The 18,873-nt window shown below is 34.8% G+C and overlaps 1 protein-coding gene across 1 annotated transcript in view; it reads right to left on the reverse strand.

Moving 5' to 3' along the window:
* Window positions 1–2,669: 2,669 nt before the first annotated feature.
* Window positions 2,670–18,873, reverse strand: part of LOC121424601 (neuronal acetylcholine receptor subunit alpha-10-like) — a 28,066-nt gene continuing 11,862 nt past the window's right edge. Inside the window, exons 4-9 of the mRNA XM_041620352.1 lie at window positions 16,655–16,764; window positions 14,650–14,852; window positions 5,960–6,092; window positions 5,138–5,331; window positions 4,203–4,463; window positions 2,670–3,728 (exon numbers count right to left, since the gene is read on the reverse strand). Of these exons, the coding sequence (XP_041476286.1) occupies window positions 3,442–3,728; window positions 4,203–4,463; window positions 5,138–5,331; window positions 5,960–6,092; window positions 14,650–14,852; window positions 16,655–16,764 (1,188 nt within the window). The 3' untranslated portion in view covers window positions 2,670–3,441. The remainder of the gene's footprint in view (window positions 3,729–4,202; window positions 4,464–5,137; window positions 5,332–5,959; window positions 6,093–14,649; window positions 14,853–16,654; window positions 16,765–18,873) is intronic.

The following is an 18,873-nucleotide window of genomic DNA, read 5'->3' on the forward strand; positions in this document are numbered from 1 at the left end:
TGAATTTGGATTGTATGTCCACGAAAATATGAAATTTAAAAGGAGGCCAGATCTTTATGTTTGTTGCGAGTGGTTGGACAGCATTTTCATTGAAATATAAATGTTAAACATAAAAGATGTGTAGTCGGTGTCATGCACCGTCCACCAAATAGTAACTTTTAAGATTTTCTCGAGAAAGTTATTCAAGTTCTTGATGTAATTTTAAAAATGAAAAGAAATAATGTATTATCATGGGGGATTTCAAAGTAGATAACAGTAACAATATGTTTGACTTTCTACATACTTTTATTTCTTATTCCTATTTTCCTCAGCTATACAAACCAACTCGCATCACAAATACATCTACTACAACTACAGATAACATTTTTATAGCAATTCTCATATTGCTGTAAAATCTGGAATTATCACAACCTCAGCGATCACTTGACACCCTTTATTGTCACTGAATTTGATAATGAGCCAGTCAATGACACCCATAGTTAAACTAAGCTTGATCTAAGTGAAAAAAAACTATTGCTTCATTGTGCACCAAACTGGTTTCAGTTAATTGGGAATTCTTGAACTTGTATGAAGAATGCCTTCTTGTGATTACAGTTCGTAACAATTTAGAGTTCTCTGGAAAATCTAAACCATGGATATCAAATGAGTCTAAACTACTGATAAAGTGTAAAAACAATATTTTTAAGAAGTATGTAAGAAATCCTCAAACCGAACTGCATGAAAAATATAAAAGTTGTATAAATTGTGTGAACAGCAAAATCAGAAGTAAAAAACGTACTTACTATAGTAATAAGTTTGCCACCTCTAAGCGTGATATGAAAGCAACTTGGAAAATAGTTAACGCCGTTTTGAACAATACAGAATCAAAGAAGATTAGTATAGAAGAGGTAGCAATTAAAGGTATTGTTTGACTTTGTGAGCAGCAGATTTAGAAAATTCTCAAACCAAGATGAAACATGTGTACAAGTGCATGTATTAGAAACTAATAAACCCTGAAAACAACCATTATTGAGAATGAAAAGCCAAAACTACAAGGCAAACCCCGATTTTGTAAATAGGTGTCTTATAGACGCCTAAATATTACACATAAGTGTATGGGACGAAATTAAGAAGGTGTTTCCGGTCACTTTATACTTCAATTTTTGAAGCACTAAATAATTATTTTCGAACTCAATTTTTTCTGGGCTTCATTTTTGTAACATATCAGAGACACAGGTGACAAGTGTGACCTTCTAGCTCGGATTTTCTAAAAGTCAAACCAATGTTAACCGATCACTTTAATATTGCTTATGCATTTAACAACTTTTTTTGTAAATTTTGGACAAACTGTCCAATGATATCTCACCGTGGCCAAAAGGAAATTTTAGGTCATCTCTATTTCTACGACCAGTTCCTACAAATGATATTACATCAATTATAGATAGATTACATTTGAATAAGAGTCCAGGTTATGACAACATTCATCCTAAAGTTCTTAAAAAGTCAGGATATTCAATTGTCAAATCCCTATGCATTATTATCAAGCTTGTCATTGAGAAGGTTGTTTCTCTTGACTCTTTAAAAATTGCAAAGGTGATAACTTTTTTTAAGAAAAGAAATGACTTTTAACTAATTATCAACCAAAATCAGTTTTTAGCAAAATATTTGAAAAAAAATAATTTATTATAATTTGCCATACGCGTAGCTGAATGAGTAGTCATTGAAAAATTATAATCATGGTAATAGTATTGATGAAGATGATATAATGATACTTGTAATTATGTAGGCCCTATAAAGAAATGTTATATTTTGTTGAAATACCCAAGGCGCATCATATCATTTGCTTATGGAAAGTTGTTAAAAACCAATGTCTGTCAACTTCAATGCAACTAGGTTGTTACCATACATCCCATGTGCTAATAGATATTCTAAAAAGCAGTATTTCTTAATATAAAAAGCTAGTTTTAAGTTTTAGTGTAGTACTCTTTCGCTGGTGTTAATAAATATAGATATCAAAATTTATACATATATACATATCATACATGGAAGTACATATTAATATTATAAAGGTTCGAGCGTTATGCCAAACTATATTCCTTACTTTGCTAATATAGACCGTAAAAAAAGTCTGAACACATTTCATTCTGCAGCTATAGTGAACAGACACCATGGACATTGCCAAAATCATTTAATTCATATACACAGCCCTGCGGTATAAACTTAATCGAAATATTCATGGTCCATCTTCTGAACTCTGTGCTAAAATTATGGGGAGCCAAAATTCAAAATGTCTGTTTATACTGTATATTTCTTGTGTGTACTATTTCGTATCCTGTTGCTTGATAGTGAGGAAAAATACTTCAGATATCATTCCCAGACAATTATGAACAAAACGGGTGTTACATGAATTTAAAAATGGACTATGTACTGTTAGGGAATTGTGCCCCAATTGGCTCTCCATAGTTAAACCACAACTTTAAACCAGGGTTTAATTTCAACCTCAGTTCAGAATACGGGCCAGTGTACCAAAAAATGTCAATAACGCAATAGGATATATTTAAAAAAACGTGTAAAACTACAATTTTCAATAAGGTAGACATAATCTGGCATATAACCGAATATTTCCCCTAATTAAAGAGTAGAAATTTATAATAACAATATAGAGATTACTATAGCGCTTTGCTTTAAAGGTTTGCTTATACTACAAAATGAAAAAAAGAGGTCATTACCCTTTAACATCACTACTGAAAACACTTCTAGATGACGTTACCTAAGAGAAAACCTTGCTCATGCTTATAGCGATCATAATTTTGAGATCCCGAATACTGTTGCAGTAGATCTTATTTGCAAATAACTAGTATAGACCGCGCACTTCCTTGGGATGAGACATGAACTGGGCTCATTGCCCGCTCGTCTTTGACTCGTGCAATGAAGGTGACATCCGTCTCAAGCCCAGTCCATAGTATTTTAAGTAATCATGATCTGCTATTTAAAATACGAATTTCAACGAAACCTCGTTACGGTTAGAAAGGTAGCGAATAAAATGTTTGTTATGATGGTCACAAGAAAAGACCTCTTTAGGCATTGCAGAAACTTATGTTTAATTGCAAATCAAACATAATTAGGCATTGCAAGAAAGTTAAGTTACAATTGAACATATATCAAACAATATCTGGATTTAATCAAAGGATTATAGTGCTGATTTTTTTTGGACGTATGCTTGATTTGATATTGAATTTAATTTTCCTGCAACGCCGCAAAAGATGGCATCAAGCAATATCTTACTCTCTAAATCCATCAGATTGAAACAGCTTCAGGGACCAATGTAAATTTGGATTGAGTTTTCAATCTGATAGAATTACCTAATCCGACTGAAACTTCAGATCCAATTTGAATTGATCCCTGACCACAAGCTATTAGATTGACTTTCAATCGGCGGAATTTAGAGAGTAATGCCAATTATTAGTCAGCTATCTTGAATACGAGGATCATGACAGTCCCGATCGATCCAAGCATGTAGAAGATAGCGAAGAGGCGATCGATCACCAATGCGATCTGTTTCCATTCATTCTTGATATCCTCGGTGTTATCGTCGTCCTCAAAATGAAAGCGGATGTACCGCATGTGATCATTCATCTGTCGTAGTAACACCAGCTTGCTTGCGTTATCGTTCCGACCGCCATTTTGGATAGTTCCGTCCTCCGGTGGCTTCACTTGACTATTCTCTGACTGGTACTTGCCCCTTTCCTCTGCATGAGAAAACAAGAGAAATCCACGAAAAGAAGGTGAAAAGGGCAACAATTTTCGCTGGCGACTTTTAGAGATTATATACGTCATAATCTGCCCACCGAAAAAGTTTGACCCATTACGTCACTAACCATCACCATTGGTTTAACTTTAAATATGAATTTTGGGGGTGCAATCTTGCACCCTTAAACCAAAAATATGTGGTTCCTGTTTGCACCCATAAAAACTAGTTTGTATCTTAAAAGGTGCGACTTTCCACCTTATACTAGTGTGTATAATGATTGTATCCTAATGGTGCACATTAGCACCTTTACTAAAAAGTACAACTCTGCACCCTGCAAAGGTGTGCAATGTTTGTGACTGAACCTTTGTAATGGCATAAGCGTCTCTGGGTGCAAAGTTGCACCCTCTGAGAAATTCACGTGTTGAATTTGAAGGGTGCAAAATTGCACCTTTCAATCTAAGTGTGTATTCACCTATGGTTCTTCTCCTGAAGCTGGTACGTTGGGAAGACGAAAGGTGTCCATTCCCATGGAAGCCTCTTTTCTGTGGATGAAACTCATTCTTGAAATCATCAGGTTGCAGCCGTAGGTTCTTTGCAAGATTGCCAAGAATGATCCTACGGATCCACATTGGAGCTCGTTTGCAGTATGGTCCACGATGGTGAAGGTTGATCACTGACACCGTTAGGAGGATAGAGATTGATACGAGGACCATCGTGGATACGTAATAATGACCTGTGATTTATACAATATGACGCAGATTGGAGAGTGTTGCTCTAAATTTCTAATGAAATAGAAATATTGCACGAATATATTTTTACAAAATTACACATTTTACCGTTATTATAACTCTATAGTTTATTTCAGCCAGCCATTACTTATCACACTCCATCGGCAACGAAATCGTTCCCCACAATCTTTTTTGGGGGGAGAAGAGGTTTATACAGTCACATCCAAGAGACCGAGTGGAACGTTATTTCCAATGCATATCATTGCTCGGTTTGGAGTTATTTCTGATGGTGAGACTGTATAGCATAAATGTAGTGGCAATGTTCACGATTAGGGGTAAAATATGTTTGGATTTAAGGGTATAATTACAGTATTATTTTGCCCAATGTATGAGTTTATTCAGGATATTTCAAATGACCAAATAATTTAAAGCCATCGATTCTCGTTTTGAGGTTTGCAGAAAAAGACGTGTTCGCGGATGAGATTTTTTTTACAAGATGTGCAGATATTAATAATTGTAACAGATTGAAAGTATAAATAATTTGTGAAAAGTATTTTTAACCATTTTAAGGCGTAAAACGTATAATTGTTCACAATATAATCCTTGAATATGACAACAGACACAGACACTCAAAAATCTCTTGTAAACGTGTCTCTGAAAAATCAAAGATCTTCCATACCTATAATCGGCACAACGCTAGAGGGCGGCATTGATTCAGCTATGAGGAGCAGGAAGACAGTGAGTGAGAGAAGGACAGTAATACCCAGAGACACCTTCTCTCCTGAATCAACCGGAAGTAGAAAACCAAGGAGAGTGATTGATGCGATCAGGATACAAGGAACCAGTAGGTTGAATACGTAATACATAGACCGTCTGAAGAAATACGTATATAGATAATTGATATTTACAAGAAAGAATATTTTTAAGTAAGAAAATAATTCATAAAGTAATTCATTTAGTGAGTTCATAATTTGATGATAGGGAATCCTTTCATTATCTATCTATTTATTTCTTTTTAATGAAAAAGAGTTATTGATTATCAGGTTAGGATCGACTCATGATCAATTCTTGTAACATTAACATTCCGCTAAGATTTTTTATTGAATCTTCTTTAGCTATAATCTCTGTCGGTACTTTTTTTCTACTTTGTCATGTTTTTGAGGGTGGTCACTCCTCGGCAACCTCTTTTTTAAATGTTCCGTTTAGGTGCTTGCACATCATGTATGTTATATTCGTAACCTACAATTATTTTCACTATTCTGTACATAGAATTCCCTTCTCAACCCCCCCCCCCCCCCTCTCTCTCTCTCTCCCTCGTTCTATCTCTGTATCGGCCCCCTTTCTTCTCACTCTTTTGTCGGTACATTGAGTTTTTTATGAATTCCAAATTATATACCCTTAATTCTTTATTGCCATGAATTAAAAAGGTCATTACAAGATCATGGTTAAAATGATGTCAACTTACAAATAGCAGACTCACTTGCCTCGTTCGCTTACTTACCTCCTGATGTGGATTGTGTAGGTGACGTCATAATACTGGGCCTCGGGCGAATCTGGGTAAGACATCAAACTAGTCTCGTACTTCAGTCCTACCATGTCCCATTCCCCATCACTACGGAATACAGTCTCATCACCTAAAAACAATGCCGAGTAGTATATAAGTCATCAGTTTCATCGTCAGCATGGTCATTGATTATGATGTATTCTCTCACCTTTGACATATAGGCCCGCATTCTGAAGTCAGGTTTAACTTAGACCATGGTCTAAGTCTGTGCTAAAATCATGGGAAGCCAAAGGTGTCGAAATTTTTATTAAGTTGTATGTTTCTTATGTTTACTGTGCTCTTTCTTGATTCATCGATGGTGAAGACAATCATCTATTGATGCTTCCTAAACAATTATAAATGATTTGAGAGCCAAATGAGCTGGAATAGGATATATCCACTGTTTAGTGACTTATGTAACAATTGACGATCCATACTTAAGGAACAAGTACACCCCAACAAAAACTTGATTTGAATAAAATGAGAAAAAATCAACAAGCATAACACTGAAAATTTCATCAAAATCGGATGTAAAATAAGAAAGATATGGCATTTTAAAGTTTCGCTTATTTTCAACAATATAGTTATATGAACGAGCCAGTTACATCCAAATGAGAGAGTTGATGACATCACTCACTCACTATTTCTTTTGTATTTTATTATTAGAAATATGAAATATTTTTATTTTCTCATCATTGTCATGTGAAATGAAGTTTCATTCCTCCCTGAACACGTGGAATTCCATTATTTTAACATGTTGTGCTTCAGGCAAGGAGGTCCTAATCGTAAAATTCGTAAAAATCGAAATATTGTATAATTCAAACAATAAAAAACAAAAGAAATAGTGAGTGAGTGACATCATCGACTCTCTCATTTGGATGTAACTGGCTCGTTCATATAACTATTTTGCTGAAAATAAGCGAAACTTTGAAATGTCATAACTTTCTTATTTTACATCCGATTTTGATGAAATTTTTAGCATTGTGCTCCTCTGATTTTTCTCTATTGATTCAAATCAACACTTTTCTGAGGTGGACTTGACCTTTAAACTACAACTTTAAACCTGAGTTTTAGTTAAACCCGACCCGACCCGGCCCATATAGTTTTAGCAGTCTTTATCATTAGCTCTATATGAATCCAGGAGTGCTTCTTTCATTTTTGCTACACAATGCGTGCCCATGGTGACCAAAGACTTTGAAATAACTGTAATTGGTTTATTTAGTTAGGAATAAACCAGGTTGGAAAAAAAGTTCCTCGAATGCATGAGCGCCTCTGTAGCAAAGGTATAGCAAGGTTGATTCTCACATTTTAATGTTGAGCAGGACCCGCTGGATGAACAGTCTGCGGAACTAAAGTGGCTACCCTGGGAAATATAACATTACTCTTATAGAATATGCCTCATGAATTTTCAAGGCCACGCGTCGCAACATAAGGATGTATGATTTTCGTTTTAAGAAGCATCTCGAGTTTTGCGGCGCAGATGGTTTGACCCTGCGCTTCCACAGTACTACTTACAGTTAAAGGAATACTCCAGACTGAATGAAATTCGATTTTACCAGACTGATATAGAACAATCAGACAATCAAAACACTGAAAATTTGATCAAAATTGGACAAAGAATTGCGAAGCTATGGCATTTTAAGGATTTGCATTATTCCGGTGAAAAAAATCTAGGCGAAAAAAAGTTAACGAGCAATCTGATGATGTCATATCCCCACTTGTTCTTTTTCTATGTTATCATAAGAAATTAGGTTTATTCAAATTCTTTCCTCCAACAACTAAAACAATGGATCATCAACTGATTTAGTGTATTAGATATTAACTGCTGCGACTTATGTCATTATAAAAGAGACGTACCATTCGCACATACAAAATAATGAAACAATTATGATTTTATGTAATAAGATTAGAAAAAGGAAAGTGGAGATGTGACATCATCAGCCCACCCAATGAATATTCACGACGGCAAGCGTATAACTGTTTTCACAATATATTGCAAAAAATTTAACAACTTCACTATTTGTTTTCCGATTTTTATTTTTTTAAAATTCAGCATTGTACTGTGTGAAGTTTACTGTATTTGTTTAAACATAAATATTTTCGGCCAAGAGTACTCCTTTAAAGCTTCTGGCGCTGGTTTGAGATAAGACAATTATCGTCTGTTACGTTTCAAATGAAATAGAATAGTCCGGGAGCAAAATTTCATAGGGACCCTATTTAAGGAGTTCATTCAACCCACACCACAAAAGGCTTGACACCAAAGGGTTGTAGTAAGGACCCTCTAGATTACTGCTAGGGTAAGTAGTAGAAATTGTGGTATAATCTTCTACAGTCGAATTTAAAGGGCGATGTAAAATAGCAAAAAAAAATGAGAAAAAAAATCAATAACTTTTAGGAGTAAGGTGAAATGTAAATTGCCATATCTCCACTTGTATACAGGGGCGGATCCAGGATTTTCCAAAGGGGGGGCAAATTTTTCGGAGGGAAATTTTGAAAAGCCCCCCCCCAAAAAAAAAAAGGTTTTCAACCACAAATTAAGGATATTTCGTACACGAAAAAAATTGACAAGAAAAAAAGGTAAAATTAATAAAAAATAAAATAAAAAAGGTCTTCAATTTCAAAAGAGGGTGAACACCTTGGTTTTAATGGCATTTTTACATTAAAAAAATTAATTTGGCTTCTCAAAAGGGGGGCACGTGCCCCCTGTTGTCCCCCCCCCCTCCGGATCTGCGCCTGCTTGTGTATGCCACAAATACGTCATTCATGTATCAAAATGTTACTGGGTGACAGCTCTAACGTTACAGTAACATTTAAAAGTGAAATTGAGATATCAAACCTTCAAAACAGGAATACACACATGGCCGATATCAACTTCCATCTCAAGTAGATATGAAAAAAAAATGATACGATAAAGTGATTTTGTGTTGTTAAACATGAGGCGCTCTAACTGCAGTGGGACTGAATATTCGTTATTCATAAAAAAAATAAGATTTTGGCAATATTTTTAAACATTTAAGATATGTTTTAACTATCATATATGTGATACTTTTCACAATGTTGTAGTGCCGTTAGTTTGAGATCCACCGCTGCGTGAATCAATTAGCATTTCTTGTTCTTTAAATTCTTTAAATTTTAAAATTCTTTTATAGGGTTCATTGGCAGAAATACCTCCCCAGAGGGGGGGGTTGCCAAATTCACCCCATCCTTTTTCTGAAGTTTGTCTTTTTCTTTGAAAATTTGCCATTTTGAAGTCCCTATTGAGGCAGATAGCATTTCTACTATGTAGTAAACCCTCTTTAATTCATTTGAAACAACTTTAAGACAAAGAAGTAACCTTTTATCTATCTCTTATAAATAAAAAGGTGCTGGCAACCTTCTCGCTCAGGAAGTGGTTGGAGTGGTTCATTAATTACTTTATAAACCGTAAACAATTTGTAAAAAAGAACGAAATTCTTCTCTACTAAAGGTTAATTAGGGATGTTCCTCAAGGCATTAAACTGGACAAGCTAGTATAATGGATAAGATCTAATAAATTAGTAAATCAATGGACAAAAAGCGAATGTATGCTTTTCAGCAATTTTTAGATAAATTACCCATACGATATTAGATTGGACAATACTGACGTTGAAGTGGTTGCTTCAACAAAATTTGTAGGTCTGATAGTAGATAACAATTTATCTTGGAAAACACATTGATTTTATATGCCGTACAATTTCACGTAATATTGGTTGTTATCAATAAGGTCAGGTTTTTTTCTTACAACTTCCTCTCTAAAATGCTTTATTCAACATTCATTTTATCCTATCTAAACTACGGGATAATTGTCTGGGGAAATACACATACATCACACCTAGACAGAATACTACTTTTACAGAAAAGGGGATTGCGTGTTATTTTAATATGTCTTGGAGATCCCACACAGACCAATTGTTTATCGACAATAAAAAAAATTATATCAATATAACCTGGGTCAATTCATGTATCAATTAAACAATAATATTATATAGAAATTGAAGCTTACCCCCTCAGGGGCCTGCCGAAGTAACCCACCCCCTTTTCGTATTTTGCCTATTTATTGGAAAATCTGTCATTTTGGAGCCCCATTGAGAAAAAAAGCTATTTTCGCTGTAATGTAAGTCACATAACTCGTCTTAAAACTATACAGAGATGAAAGAGTAGTCTTTTTCTATCAGCTACATACAAGGAAGTGCTAGGAAATCGAAGCGTACTCCCCTCAGAGGCCTGCCGAAATTACCCACCCCTTTTTGTATTTTGCCTATTTATGGGGAAATCTGCCAATTTGGAGTCCCTAATGAGGCAAAAAGCTGTTTCCGCTGTAAGGCAAGCCACTTAAATCGTCTTAAACATACTTGGAGACAAAAGAGTGCCCCTTTCTCTATCAGCTGCATATAACGAAGTACTAGGTAATCGAAGCATATCCCCTAGGGACCTGCCTAAGTTACCCATCCCTTTTTCGTATTTTGCCTATTTATGGGAAAATCTGTTCAGTAATGAATACTCCTGTAAAAATGGGGAGGGCTTTGGGCCGTTGACCCCGAAACAAATCTCACGAGAAAATATGAGGTTAGAAGAAATAAAAGGGGAAAAAGGATGAAATATCATATTTTCTGGATAATATGTCATAATCTGTCAAAAAAACATATTGGTGCATTAAAACGTTATTTTTAGACACTTTACCCTATTATCCATGTCTAGCCCCATCATTTTAATTTTTGAGAGGTGCCGGTGCCCTACGCCAGTGGTAATGAATTTGTTTTCGATCAGATTATATCATCATTAAAAAGTAATTCTCATTGATTTATGCAGCGTTGGGTCCCAAACTACCGGCACTGCAAGATCGTAAATAGTATACCACGGGCGAGCTAGAACATATCTGAAAAATGTTTTAAAATCTTCATTTTTATGAATAAAGCATATTTAATGCAAGTATAGTTTAAAGAGAAATTCCAGTAGTTGCAGTAAACACTGATTTCATGAGAAAGTCTGTAAAACAAGGCTTAATTGTCAGTATATCATCGAGGATCTAGATCTGGTACAGTTACATTAACTGAACTTTGTGAATCTTGAAATCTACGCTGAAAAATGTTCACACCGAAGATCCCTAACACAGATAAGCGCACGTGGGACAATGTATATTTATTGCTTAGAGCGTCGGGCCCGACCGTCTACCCGAATCCTGTGATTATTTGCTGATTTCTCATCAATTACACAATTTCTTCCAGAATCCTTTGGCACATGCGTTTTATTTATACAAACAGACACTTTGGGGGTCATTTCTTTGGATTCTGTACGAACTCATTTTGATATCGTTACCAAAACTAGCATTTACCTTTAATAGAGCGCCACATATTTAACCACAAAAATCATTTTATCGTCTCAATCTCTTCATATCTACTTGAGATGGAAATGGACACTGGCCATTAGTGCATTCCTATTTTGAAGGTTCAATATCTCAATTTTACTTTTGAATGTTGCTGTAACGTTAGAGCTGTCACCTAGCAACATGACGATACATGAATGATGTATTCATGACATATACAAGCGGAGATATGGCAAGTTCCAATTCACCTTCCCCTTAAAAGTTATTGATTTTTTTTCATTTTTTTTTTGTTATTTTACATTGCTCTTTCAATTCAACGGTAGTAAAAAAAAGTGATACCACAGTTTGAGACTACTACCTACCTAGCAGTGATCTAGAAGGTCCATACTAACTACATATGGTATCAAACCCTTTCTCTGGTGTGGGTTGTAAGGACTCATTTTTCACAGGTCCTTGCTCCCGGACTAAAATGAATGTTGATTCGAAAGGAAGACAATGAAGTTGTCGGCTATAATAATAATAAGTCGAAATTGTTTATATTTCTATAGCGATTCTCGACTCTAGATGCTATCCAGGTCAGAATTGAAAATAAAATCCATACAAATTATTAGGAATATGGGAGCATTTTTTTATAATTTCCAAATCATTATTTTTTTATTATTTTATTGTCTCGTTCTTGCATTTATACTTATACCTACAAACCTGTCTTTTAACTTATTCTTTGAGGAATCCACACTCAACAAGCCCTGCTTTTTAGTGGATCCCTCCATTTCCTCAACATTTATTTAAATAGTAAAGATGAATAAAATAAATCATATGCAAAACTCTTTAACATGAATAGTCTGCAGCTATTATGATTATCTAGTTCATCGTAAATATCATTATTATTATGATTATATTGTTTCGTGTCTATTGTATATATTTACTTATATATGCCACATTGTCATACTGTATATACTTGCATATTCATTTATATCTTTGTAATGATTTCTTTTGCTGTTAAAATTGATTTGAGTTGAAATGAAATAAACCAAACTGAAACTGAAAACTGAAATAATTCTCATGAGTGGTGCAATAATCTTAAAACTATAACGTGATGCTTTTCTATAACATTTTCAGTTTTTACATTTTCATAGCTCAAATTTGATTTTTCAGTTACATTTACTTTTAAAGTGATCCGGACTGAAAATAATTATATCTGAACACATAGAAAAAAATTCACTGGGTAAAACTTTTAAAATTGTATCAAATTTTTAAAACAATAATGAAATAATTGAATTTCAAAGTTCAACAATATTTTGTTTAAAAAATTGTATGCACGTCATCATGAATCTTCATTAGATGGGCTAATGTCCCGTCCCCACTTTCCTTATGTAATTACATGAAATCATAACTATTTCATATTTTCATATGTGTGTATGATATGTTTCCCTTACAATAAAATAAGTTGCAGCAATGAATAACCAATGCACTGAATCAGATATCAATCTTTTCTTTATTATTCTTTAATAGTATATTTGAAAATTATAATTTCATATACTAAAATGAAAAAGAACAAGTGGGGATATAACATCATCAGTTTCTTCATTGAATACCCATGAAGACATGCATAGAACTGTTTCACAGAAATAATACCAAACGTTAAAATGTCTTCTTTATTCCTCGTACGATTTCAATAAATATTTTCATTGTTTTGTTTGCTTGATTTTTCTTTATCTGTTCGAGTCATATAATTTTTATCCTGGAGTATCCCCTTTAAGTGTGAATTCTGATGTACAAGTATATAGACTTGTGTAATATTTTCTTGCCTCTTTCATATGTGTTTTCCCGTATAATTTCGATAGTTGTTATTTGGTTATTAGTTGCTAATTCGCAAATGTACATTAATTTCATGCATGTTTTCACATTTTTTGTAAAGTTTTCAATGTCAGTCACACAGGAATGTTTTACGTTGTCTTTTATTTTGTTTATACAACAGGGGCGGATCCAGCTTTCGCCAATAGGGGGGGCCGAAAATATTTTCATCAAAATTTTTCTCGATTAGCCGCGATAATCTGATTTTTTGTTGGTTTTTCAGGGGGTAGTCCTAACTAAAGACTGAAGTTTTAAATATATGTTAGTTTTTATTGTTATAAACAAGATAAGGTATCTCATGTGGTCTTAATATATAATGCGAGCGCGAAGCGCGAGCTAAAATTCTTTGATATTTTATGTCCTTAGAACTGAAGATTCTGAGCAGTTTTTGTAATCATGAAAAACAGATAAGCATCCAACTAAACAATGCGAGCGCGAAGCGCGACCCGAAATTTGATTATAGTAACGTGAAAAGGGACTCAATTAGGACTGTTTTTAGTGATTAATGAAGAGGATATCACCAATAAATAATGAGAGTGCGAAGCTCGAGCTCAAAATTTTTGATAGGCGACCTGAAAACTGGACTGTCTAAGCGCGTTCTTATTTAAATAAAGAACAAGCTGTGTGTCTCAAGCAATTAAATGCGAGCGCGAGCATATGAGCTTAATTTTTTTATATACTGACATGATAAAAGAGCATCTTGACAAATTTTGGAAAGAATTTCCAAAGTAGATAGGTATCTCACAAATCAAACAATGCGAGCGCGCAGCGCGAGCTGAGAATTTTGATATAACAATTTGTGTAAATCAAACAAAATAATGAAAGCTTGATGTGCGAATTGATTTCAGAAGTGGATATAATAGGAAGTGTCATTTAATCCTCTTGAATGGGATTCATTACACAGCTAATGCGAGCGCGAAGCGCGAGCGAAATTTTTCATATAAAGTCTATTTTACAATTGTTTCCCTAACCTTTTTCTTGTTTCCTTTCGGGGTCGGGCCGGCTGTTACGAGACTGTAAGTTACACATCATGGGTATAATACCTCTTTCTTACTTTTCTTTCTGTTTTTCGTAGTTTCTATCAAGATAAAGAGTACACTTTTTCTGCAGGTTGTCAAAAAATAGGGGGCCGGCTCGGCCCCCTCCTGGATCCGCGCCTGTACAATAAAATGAATTGAATTGTATGGAAATGAATTCAATTTAATTTCATTTATCACACCAGTACCATATGATACGATCCAGGATTTCCCAAAACCATAAATAAAGGATATTTTGGACCAGAAAAAAATTTGACAAGCAAAAAAAGTTCTTTAATTTCAAAAGAGGGGCAAACCTCGGTTTTAATGGCATTTTTACATTTACATTATACATTTAAATTTTGCTTCTCAAAGGGGGGCACGTGCCCCCTGTGCCCCCCCCCCCTGGATCCGCGCCTGATACGATTCATAATTACCTGAACCAGAGAGCATTAGCTCGGAGCCATCGTGTTGCCAAGGACCAAACTTGATTGGACAGTTCTGGTAATCAAAAGGAAAGTTTGCAACATCAAGCTGACAGCTGGACTGGATGATACATGGCGATGCCCAGTTAATGTGACCATCGTGTTCTACCTTCACAATCTTGTTGAACATGTAAGGTTTGTACGCATCAGCAGCGCTGCAGATGGAGAGGTTTGCTAACGTTATCACCATCATCAGTGAGTCCATTTTATTACGAGCAATTTAAAGGACACTATCCATGTGTCCGATTTAAGTACAATGAGAGAGACAAAAATAAACTCCTCAAAATAAAGTTTGGAAATCTGACTTTGATCGATAATTCCTCCTCGGTTTTAGTAAATATCAATGCGTAATTAATATCAATAAATAGGGCATTTAATATTCTTTAAAATTATACCCTACATGATATGATTATGGCTCACATGGAGGTGCAGTGCTTTGAAATGTGTGGCAAGGTCAAAATTCAAAAGTTGCAAAATGACACAATATTGACGTCACTTTTCTTTTTTCAGTGGTGATGAATGAGTTTCTCAGCGGCTTCTTTTGATTTTGATTGATAATTCCTCATCGGTTTTAGTAAATATCAATGTGTAATTAAATCATGAATAGATCATTTAATCTTCTTTAAAATGACATCCTAAATGATATAATTATCGTTCACAAGGAGGTGCAGTGCCCTGAAATGTGGGGCAAGGTCAAAATTCAAAGTTGCAAAATGACACAATATTGAAAGACACTGTTCTTTTTTCAGTGGAAATGAGTGAGTTTCTAAGCGGTTTCTTTTTATTTTTTCATGCACCTTAACATCAACATTAACATGGAATCAAACACACCTCTGCAGAGGCAAACACATAACAAACAAACAAACATGCATGGGTATTTCAAACCATGTTATCTTACAGAACCATCACTACAGAAGCAGGGGCTTGATTTGAATGGATTTTCATCTCTTTTGACACAGACAAAAGAATCATGTTCTGTATTGACCCTTCATGACCTTTTCTGCTCGTTTTGCAGCTTTTCAATTCAGACCTCATCTAACACTTTCGAATCCTGCTCTTTTCGTGATGGCATGATCATAACAAGCATGCTATCATTTTAGAAAAAATTAAATGATCTTTTGAATGATGTAAAATATGCATTGTGTAAAATTGGGAGTTGAGAGAAATTATTGGCCAAACACAGATTTCCAAACTTTTTTGAGGGGTTTATAATATTATGTTGCCAAATTGAAGAGTAATCTTTGTTCAGGCCTACGTAACAAAATATTGATCATCTTCTATGTCACCGACGAATTCACAAACGTTTGGGGTTTCTTAGAACAATTTCTTTCCTCAATATGTTTTCAAGAAGGCAACAATAATATTGATCTTAAATCAATCATACAGAATATAATGATTTGAACGTTTTATGGCAATTGCCCATTTCTATATAAAGAAGCTATCGTTTCAAATTTTTCACAGATCAGCATGACAAACGTGTCAGTGATTTTGAGAAGAAACGTCAGATATACAAAATGCCTAGTAGGGATATGCCTTTAACAAGCCTTATAAGGAGAAAAATCGACTTGACTCTCAAGTACCGAAAAATATTGTGATCAAATATCCAAGATGTTTAATGCAGAATGTCGAAGAAATATTATTAAAAGTCGCATGGCTTTTTTATTTCCTCACATTTCCATCTGAATATTATCCGGGATCCTATAATAATTTAAGAAAAATTGAATAAAAGATCGTAATAAGATTTTTTTAAGGAGAAGAGAGAAAGAATATCAAACATAGAAATTCAATGAAACATAACGAAAAAATGCAATTTTAAGCTAGCGTTGTATCCAAATGATCCGTGTTATTATCAAATAAATCCGCAATAACTAAAAGTGGCCCTAAAATAAGAAAATAATGGTTGTAATAAATATACGGATGGCGATCATTACGTCGTTCCCGAGGTGTTTATTCTTACTTGTTGTATATGACGATATCTGGCATCCAAACGAGGTCAGAGGTCAATTTGAAACTGGTTAGTCCGTTGTAATCGGCAGGATCCCATCGAAGAAATTCATCGTACCATTCCTATCATAAAAACAAAATGGTCTATACACATTTAGATGTCAAATTATATATTGATACGTTACTTTAATGCACATTCATGTGCATGCAGTTAATATAAGAGCTTCCTTGACATGCTTGAAGAACGTTACGAAAAATCATACGAGCCAGTCGCACCTGCCCCCCCCCCCCCTCCTCCCCCATCCCCCTCCCTGTAGTGACGTCCCTGATTTCAAAAACTTTCAAACGTCGGGGATTATGGCTTACATAAACTTAGTGTCCATTCCGCATACCGGTTATATCCCAGTTGCAATTTGTTATCCCCTCCCCCGTCTCTCCGTCTCTCTCTCTCTCTCCCTCCCCCTCCCTCAACCTCTCATTCCCTCTCTCTCTCTCTAATCCCCTCTCCTGTATATCTCTTTGAAATTCTATCTTCATCCAAATCCAGAAATTACGGTGGCGGTGAGGGTAAGCAGACCGTTTAATCTTCATGATCATATTACGTGTTGGTTTGCAAGGGGACCACCACATAAAATCTGTATTTCAACTTCAATTTTTTAATTACCCTACTCAATTCAGAAAATTCATACGCTATCAATGATTAATGTGAAATAGTATATTTTATTGAAGAGGTTCTCCCATGGAAAGGAGAAATCAATGACAACTTTGTCAACGTAAAACGAATGTGTGCTTCTTGTACTGCGTCACAATGATTGCCAATTTAAGGTTCTAATGATTTAATTAACTGATCGTGGACCATAATTACTCATGTTACTTTTCGTGTATAGCATATTTCTGCTATATGAATCCAACTGATAATGCCAGTGCTAGAAATATTTGATGGACTAGGCAAATTAAAAGAAAGAATTATTCATTAAAGAATGGTTCTATATAAGATAATTCTTTGAAGGAAAAATATTTGATGGACTAGTTTATTTTTCAGGTTACTCAGGGTAGGCCTATAATGTTGGTATATACCACTTATAACCTGCAAGCAGAACAAATGATTTATCTTTTGGACATAAGTGGTGTTTTATAACGAATGATAGCCAAACGTTGCACTATTCTCTAACATCAGAGGTTAAATTCGTCAATACATTTGGGTCCCGATTCAGTTCCATGAAATTTGCTCCGACGACAATTCCTCCGCTGGAAATTCCACAGATTAATGGAATGACCAACTTCAACTCTGGACTTAAAGAGAAATTCCAGTAGTTGCAGTAAACACTGATTTCAAGAGAAAGTCTCTAAAACAAGGCTTAATTGTCAGTATATCATCGAGGATCTAGATCTGGTACAGTGACATGAACTTAACGTAATACAATCTTGAAATCTGCGCTGAAAAATGTTCACACCGAAGATCCCCAACACAGATAAGCGCACGTGGGACAGTGTATAATTATTGCTTTGAATGTCGTGCCCGACGCCCTACCCGAATCCTGTGCTTATTTGCTGATTTCTAAGCAATTACACAATTTCTTCCAGAATCCTTTGGCGCATACGTTTTATTTATGCAAACAGACACTTTGGTGGTCATTTCATTGGATTCTGTACGAACTCATTTTGATATCGTTACCTAAAATAGCCTTTACCTTTAATGTTGTTCCCTATCATATACCTATACACCTAGATCCAACATAAGTCCATATTACAATCCTAACCATAACCTTATACCTTAGAGAATATAATGTCGCCGGAGCTAGATCCATAACATTTCATACATGTATCTGTCTCCATGGTCTTGGAATAATTCCTGAAATATCTTTCTTCACAATAAAAACATATACATTCAATAAGAATGCTGATTGTAATGTAATGCTGATTGAAATCTAGATGAATTAATGTTACTTCCCTACATGGTACCTATGTACCATCATCTTTTTTCCATGTATTCACTTCTGATTATTTTGCATGTTCTGTTTGTTTTTCCTTATGTAATTTGCTTGTTTGTTATATTGTAAACATTTGTTTACAGTGCCCCCTGGAAAACAGTACATGACTACTGATGGGGCTACCCTGTATAAATAAAACGAAACAAATAAATAAATAAAAACTCTGTGCTAAAATTATGGGAAGCCAAAAGTGTCAATATTTTTATTAAGTTATATGTTTCTTATGTTTGATGTGCTCTTT

Source organism: Lytechinus variegatus, chromosome 11 (assembly GCF_018143015.1).
Source record: "Lytechinus variegatus isolate NC3 chromosome 11, Lvar_3.0, whole genome shotgun sequence".
NCBI classification, from domain to species: domain Eukaryota; kingdom Metazoa; phylum Echinodermata; class Echinoidea; order Temnopleuroida; family Toxopneustidae; genus Lytechinus; species Lytechinus variegatus.